The sequence below is a fragment of the Nicotiana attenuata genome, unplaced genomic scaffold, assembly GCF_001879085.1.
Source record: "Nicotiana attenuata strain UT unplaced genomic scaffold, NIATTr2, whole genome shotgun sequence".
NCBI lineage: Eukaryota > Viridiplantae > Streptophyta > Magnoliopsida > Solanales > Solanaceae > Nicotiana > Nicotiana attenuata.
The window spans coordinates 18,040-26,426 of record NW_017674413.1 but is presented as its reverse complement, the minus strand read 5'-3'; the positions used below and the strand labels follow the sequence as shown (position 1 = coordinate 26,426).

Sequence of the window (8,387 nt, the reverse complement as noted above, 5' to 3'; positions counted from 1 at the left end):
TGGGTGGTGCAGAAAAACGAAAATATAGAAATTTGAAATTGCAAAAAAAAAATTAAGGTAAAAAAAAATAATTTTTTTTCCGGTGGGAGGTGGGGGTGGGGGTGGGGTGGAGGGGTAGTAGGGTGGATGGTAACGGAAAAACTGAAATTTGAAAAAAAAAAAAAAGAAGCCTTTTTTGGAGAGGGGGTAGGGTAGGTTGGTGAGGGTGGGAAAGGTTGAGAAAGAGTTTTGGAAAATGTTTTCCCTTCTCTTGATAAGGAAAACATTTTCCTCCAATTGAAGGAAAATGAGTTCATAAGAGAAATGTTTTTTAAGCCAATCAAACATGGGAAAATTGGAAAACATTTTTCAAAAAATATTTTCCTTCGTACCAAACATACCCCAAGTGTCAAACCATTCAATTCCAAGTCGTATTTAGAGATTGATTCCGTTAGCTCTATGTTCTCATTCCATTTTATGTGATATTATAATTCTTTGGAATTCATACATTTTTTCCTTTGATTAAGTACGAGTAATCTATTTTTGAAGTTGATTTCATTGATGTTACTCATGGTACGTGGTTTTACGATGTTTACTACTTTGTCGAATCTTCTACGTACACGTAAGAACTGTTGGTTTGAACTTTGAATAGGCTATTTTCTTTCTAGTGAAAAGGCTATATAAGGCTATAAAATTTTCAAGATTGCTACTATTCATGTTCCTCTTCATCACTAGCCTGGTTCTAATTAATTTGTCCGATTTAGTCACCATGCCTAATCAAATTGCTCTAATCGATCTAAATGTCGATCCTTATCTATACTTAGGCATTATACTAGCAGCTTTTGTATCTATACTCGGTTTTGGGTTCACAATTGAACCTATACTTACTTTACAAAAAAATTTGCAAGCCTACCCGGCCCACTTTACGATCAACTTTAGACTTATCGGGTTTGAAGTTAAATAAAATTAGTCTGAAGTGAAAAAATTGCACTTCTGGTGCACTTAAGGCCAAATAGATCTGAAGTGCAACTAATGGTTTCATGCACTTAAGGCCAATAAGTCTAAAGTGAAAAATTGCATTTCAGATGCACTCAAGGCCAAAAGGTCTGAAGTGCAACAAATGTTTTCATATACTTAAGGCCAATAAGTCTGAAGTGAAAAATTGCACTTCGGATGCACTTAAGGCCAAAAGGTGTGAAGTGCAACAAACGTTTTCCCACACTTAGGACCAATAAGTCTGAAGTGAAAATTTGCACTTCAGATGCACATAAGCCCAAATAGGTCTAAAGTGTAACAAATGGTTTCATGCACTTAAGGCTAATAAGTCTGAAGTGAAAAGTTACACTTCAGATTCACTTAAGGCCAAAATGTCTGAAGTGCAACAAACGTTTTCCTACACTTAAGGCCAATAAGTCTGAAGTAAAAAATTGCATTTCAGATACACTTAAGGCGAAAAGGTCCGAAGTGCAACCAACGTTTTCATGCACTTAAGGCCAAATAGGCCTGAAGTGCAAATTGCCCAGAAATAGAAATTTGTTCTTCGAATTTTAGCAATCCAATATATGATGCAATACCTAAATCTACTCCAAATGAGCTCAAATTTGAAAGATAACCTCCAAATATCATCAAGAACGAACTCTAATAATCAATTTGTCAAAACAACAATAAATCTTACGAAACCATTTTGCAATTAAGAAAAAGAAGAAGAAGGAACCCTAAGCAATAGTAAAAATTAAAGCGCCACAATAGCTCACCACTGTAAAATATCATAAACTACCTTAAAATATGTTCACAAACACCATATAAAATAACTGTCACCCGAAGAAGAAGAAGAAGGAGAAGAAGAAAGAGGAGAAAAAGGACTGAAGTTGTTTAAAAAGTGAGTACAAGTTTAAAAAAATTATAAAGTAAGTACATGTCAAAATAGGGACGACTAAATAGAGCGTGAGTGCAATTTTTCCTTATTCGTAACACTACATTCTATCACATGGCTATCAGAAGCGACCCGTCCATTTGCCACCACTGCTCCTAATCCTACTCCTCCTGATGTTTCCTTCATCTTCAGATCTCATCATTAACCCCACACTAAAAAACATGGGCTCGTAAATAATAATAAAAATCTAGAATTAAAGCACCAAATAATATAATATAAAGCTTTGTTTTATTGGGATGACAAAATAGTTTTATTAACCATTCTTGGTTTTAGAAAGAAAAAAAGAAGAAGAAGAGAAAAATGTACAATAAAACAAAAACAAATGTTAAAGTATAATCCAATAAATGAAAGTTAAACCATGACCATTAAAATATTGTTTGATATATCACTTAAAATTATCAATACATAGAGTTTTACTGAACTGTTTAGTACTCCTTCTATCTATATTATTATAAAAGCATGAATACAAAGTCGGTTTACAAAAATCACCTTACAATATTAAGTATAATAACTCATAATAAAAGGACATAACCGGAATTCTACATATTAACCTTCTAATCCTATTAATTTTAGGACATAATACTACATGTTAGGAATTCCTAATCATGAAGCAAATCGAATCTAATTTTGATTAGAAAAGCACATCCATGAAATGTTACTTTCAAAAAAAAAAAAAAACTCTTGTGCCAAATCTTCCGAAACTTTAGGATAAACATTCCTATTCGTATTAATCGTACAACTTTTATTTCTTCTCAATTTTTAATAGTTTGATTCTCTACTAAATTTTTGAAAGCCAAAGTATTACTTCAAAGAGATAATCTTTATTTAATAAAATTACACGTTTAGAATTTTACTTGATGATCAGAATATTGAAGTGCCTTTACAATATATTTTTTTATTTATGTTATCTATAACCTTGTAGTGTTGACTGGCTTTTATACACCTTTTTAAGCTCATGGTTATTTTAACTTAACATTAATATTAAGCTCAATTTAGTGATTATTACAATTTAATCAACTGAAACTTTAATATTACTTAAACTTGAGTTTTACAAAAATTACTATATCAAATACAAATAGTTAGGACTACAATACTCAGAATTAGGTCTTTCAAAATCAAGTTAGACACTTAATTTTACTCATACGAGACTTTTTATTAGGAATAAAAGCCTCTTACCGAATCAAATATATATGATAAATATTCTTATGTGTTTTTCATGAAACTAAAGATTAGATGAAAATAGAAAATTCCTTTGTCGATCACCCTAGATATGTAGATCAGTTACTTGCAATAATAAATAACTATTTATTGTAGTCTGATTTTGAAACTTTAATAGAGTAAGTAACATATAATAAGTTAGATTGAAAGATGGTAAAATTCATTTACACTATTAAAATATATAACTTAAGTCATATTAATTATTTTTCATTCTTCATTACTTACGTAATATACTAAGTTCTTGCTAATTTATCGATTTTAGTCACTTGAATTACTAATCCAACTAAATTGAAAAACTTATTTGTTTCTTTAATTTATTTTTTAATGTTAAAAACTTATTTTTTGCACAGGACTTTGTAATATTAATAGTACTTCACGTGTCACAAATGTCGATAGATAAACTACAAGTAATGTTAGATGAACTTTAATTACTTTAACAAACTAAAGTCGGATGCACTTTTAGGTTCATGATTAAATAAGGATTAAAAGTATAAAAGTCAAATCGAAGTAATTCTTCAAGAATTACGTCAGTCTAAAGACAATTTTTATTTGAGTTATCACAATTGTTTACCAAAAAGATTAGATTAGACCAATTTTTTAAAATACTATCTTATGTTAATACCAAATCAATGCACCTAAATAATAGTAGTAATTTTTTTTTAGGAAGGGAGATAAGACCAATCAAAGAGAGGATATTAATAAGTCGTTTGTGAAAAAGTAACGAATTTTTAAAACGACTCTCAAGATTAAGTGCTACAAGTATTTTTAAAATTAATAAAAATAAAGACGCTAAATATAAACTTATAAGATTATATTTATGATATCAAAATAAAAAGATCCTACTACCAAATACTATAAAAGCAAGAACATATTTAATATTTGGTGATTTATTACTTCGTGTTGAGAGAACGAACAATTAAAAGAGGTGATGTGACCCTCATTCCAGAATAATTAATCGTTGAATACAATGGTGATAACAATTTAGTGTTTTGTGATTGTGATTATAATTGTGATATTTTATAATATAGATCGATCAATCAAACTACATATAGTTTGTTGATGAGAATCATGTCCTTACAATTCTTGATTGTGGAAGAAGTTAAGCTTTTGGCGAATAAAAAAATCTTTGCTTGCATATATATATATATATATATATATATATATATATAAGAGAACTTTAACCTTGAGCTATAGATGAATCTTCATCCTGAAAATCTCAAATATGTAAATAGAAATAACAGCCATAAGAAAATTCATATTTTTTTGCTTCTTTTGATTGGTAGCACATGTCAAGAAAATTTATGGTCTACTAAAAAGCGTCTAATAAAAAAATACCTATCAATAAACTCATGATGTTCGAAATATGTTCTTAAACTTTTACATGGCAACTCTTCTAGCAACATTTTCGTAAAATGATTAGAGAAGTGCCTAAAACCTGAGTTCGCAATAATTTAAGGAACAAAACTTCTTATGATTGAGCTGTTGGTAAATTTGCATTTTTTCAAATTTAGCTTACAACCTAATTATTCTTTCTAAATTTCTAATGCTTTATATGACATCTTTTGATTCAACACATTTGTTGATCATTAATGTAATAACATCAACTGTGTTTTTATATAATTCTTTCTTCTTTGATATTTTTAATTGATATGATATTTAACGTGCAACGCACGTCCGTAGAAAATAGCTCTTCTAAGTATATTCTTATCCCTGAATTCAACTTTCGTCTTTCGAAACTAAGGAATATCCTTTTAAATTTGTGTGAAAATAATTCTTAATATGTCTATGTTTTGCAAATATAATAAATAAAGCACAAGGACAAACATCCTAAATATTGGACTATGTTTACCGCAATATATTTTCTTGCACGAACAACTTTATGTTGCACTTTCAAGAGGGGTATCAAGATCGACAATAAGAGTTCTGGTTAAGGCGGAGCAACCAAAGCATTAGGAGAAAACATACACAAAAAAATATTGTCCACAAAGAAGTGTTCGTTAATATACCATCACATTAAATACTCTTAAATTGTAATACATAATTATCTAACTAAGATGATAAAATTAATCATTTGTGTAAGTTTTGATGTTGTCCTTTTATTTTAAATTCATGTATTATGCTAATGTAATAATATTTTTCGGTATTTAGATGATTGTTGTATTATTATATATAAAATTCTTTCATTAATTAAATTGTATTGTTCTTTCGTATAAATAAATAGGTAAATCATCATGTGCCATTATTGACGTGCAACGCACGTTCATAGATACTAGTTTCAAAAAAAATGATAATATATGTGAACCATATATTCAATTTTACTCCTATTCAAACATTGATTCATTTATGAGCTTTTAAAATGATTGAAAGTCACATGCCACGTGGTTTGACGATGTTCACTATGTTGAACCTTCTACATACGAAAGAAAAACAGATTTTTTGAAAAGGCTATATATATTGCTACTATAAAGTTTCAACATTGCTCTCATAAAACATCCCACACTTTTAATTTCCTACTTTCATCACTATAGTCTGCAAATTCTAACTTGTCCAGTTTAATTACCATGTCCGGTCAAAATGATCAAATTGGTCTAATTGATCCAAATATCGATCCATATCGATATTTGGGCATTATCCGTAATACTGATGGCTCTATCACACGTCTACAAGAATCAATCATTCCATTTGCCACCACTAATCCTGATCTTTCCTCAGTCTTCACTAAAGATCTCATCATTAACCCCACCAAAAATATTTTGGCTCGTATTATCATCCCTCGTAAAATACTAAACTCATCAAACAATAATACCACAACGAAACTCCCTCTTATAGTATATTTTCATGGCGGAGGATTCGTAATGGCAGTTAGTGTAGACTCACCATACTTACAAAGTTTTTATGAAACACTTGTGGCTGAAATTCCAGCAATAATTATATCTGTCGATTATCGATACGCACCCGAAAATCAACTTCCAGCAGCTTATGATGATTGTATCGAATCACTGCATTGGATCAAGAACAATCCTGATGAGTTGTTGAAAAAATATGCTGATTTTTCTAAGTGTTTTCTCATGGGGACAAGTGCTGGTGGTAACATAACTTACCATTTAGGGTTGCAAGTCGCTGGAATTAGTGAATACCTTAAGCCTTTAGAAATTAAAGGATTGATTTTACATCATGCTTTCTTTGGTGGGAATGAAAGGACACAATCGGAACAAAGGTTAGATTGTGACAAGATATTGTCACTAAATGTTTGTGATATTATGTGGGAGTTAGGTTTGCCTATAGGAAGTGATCGTGATCATCCATATTGCAATCCAATGGTGGAGATTAAATCAAATGAAAATTTGTTCGATCAAGTGAAAACACAAGGTTGGAAATTTTTGGTGATTGGTTGTGACGGTGATCCTTTGATTGATAGACAAATTGAACTTTCGAAAATATTGAAAGAAAAAGGGGTGCAAGTTGTGGACATTTTTAGTGAGGGAGGGTTTCATGGTTGTGAATTTTTTGATCCCAAGAAGTTGAAAGAATTGACCGTTGTTATAAAGGAGTTCATGAGAGTTTAAGCGATTATTATTTTAGTAATGTTGTGGCAAGTGAATGTGATGTTTCTATGAAATAATTAATACCGATTATAAAAATAAGAGTTTACTCAAAGAGGTATAACTCATCAAATCCCACTTTATGGGATTATACTGTATTGATTGTTATTGTTACTCAGAGAGAGATAGCAGCGTATCAAGGAGAAAAAGAAAAATAATGTTGAGATTTTGAATGTTAGAGCTCTAAATAAGTGACAAGTATTGTTTTTACTACTACATTTGAATAAATTGAAATATTCCTGAATTCAAATAGTTATTTGGATATTTGTATCATTTGCTAGATGGTTTGGCATTTAATTTATTGTCCTTAGACTCCCGATTAACTCGTCAATTGTACTTGATACAATCAAATGTAATGAAGAAAGAAAAGAATAAGGAGACACAGTCCAAAGTAAACTATAAACAATTCAGAATCAAGCAACAAAATCGTACAAGATAGTGATTGTAATTTAAGTCCCGATTGTTGAATACAAAATTAAGTAAATATTAATGTATATCTTTTCAAACAACTTTAAGTTTCTAGATATTGTCACGCACTTCTTTATAGTATTAGGACAGACAGATTTAAATTCAACTTAGAAATATTAATAACATATATAATTCAGTATAAATGCATGTACGACTAATGACTTAGCTTGCTTATCAATCAACTCTGCTAAGACAGAAATAACTTATTTTATGTCTCACTTTATAGATTCATCTAACTAGCTTGACACAACATCATAAAATACAGGAAGATAAACTTCATTAAAATAACTGAAACTTCTTTATGAAACAATATAAATACTGCAGTCACACTAGCTTGGCATATTTAAATTATTTTATTAAATATTAATTACCTTTCATCAACACAAATATTAATAAATCATTTATTGTCGCAATAAAATTTGAATGGAGATCTCCCATCCAGTGGTGGATCTATGTACTAATTTTAGGTGTTTTAGCACCCATTGACCTCCACATAAACTGTATATAGTTATATAAAAAATATAAGATGCTAGCAAGCGCTCAGGAACCAAAAAGACCAATGGGTGTTGTGGTATTGAGGTTAAAGTAAAAGCGTATCTGAAACTAGAGGCGTGGGTTCAATTCCTACTTGATTTACGACTAGAAGTCATTTTTTGATAACCATAGTTTTCTTATTAATTTTTTTGTTGCGTTCAAATAGTTGTACACTTATACTATGTGGTTGACAGCAATTTTATGTTAAAGAAAGTGAGCACCCACGATCTTAAAATCCTGTATACGCCACTGCTCCCATCGACCACTTATTTTATTTGGTGGACGATTTACCAAAATTTACCACTGACAAGGTCCAAACTTCCAATTATATGTCAAGCGATATTAATTTTTATGCAATTAGTGTCGAGAAAGGTGTGGACAATGATCACAGCTAAAGGATTTGGAAGAAATTAAATGGGTGTGCAATTGATTGGTAACTGCATTTTAATATTGTGGATCTCATGTACTATCAGTGCCTAATATGGCATTTAAATACATTTCGTTTCATTTCATGGTTTGGAGATGAAAGGGGATATATGGAGTAACGGTAAAGTTGTCTCTCTGTAACTTATAGGTTACGGATTTGCCGCGGAAGCAACCACTAATGCTTGTATTAGGGTAGGCTCTCTACTTCACACCCCTTGGAGGTGAAA

At 30.5% G+C, this 8,387-nt stretch overlaps 1 protein-coding gene across 1 annotated transcript in view; it reads left to right on the top strand.

The window, feature by feature from the left end:
• The window catches only part of LOC109218617 (carboxylesterase 1-like), a 14,223-nt gene extending 7,527 nt beyond the window's left edge, over positions 1-6,696 (top strand). The window contains exon 2 of the mRNA XM_019382992.1: positions 5,682-6,696. Within this exon, the coding sequence (XP_019238537.1) occupies positions 5,682-6,696 (1,015 nt within the window). The remainder of the gene's footprint in view (positions 1-5,681) is intronic.
• The last annotated feature ends 1,691 nt before the right edge of the window (positions 6,697-8,387 follow it).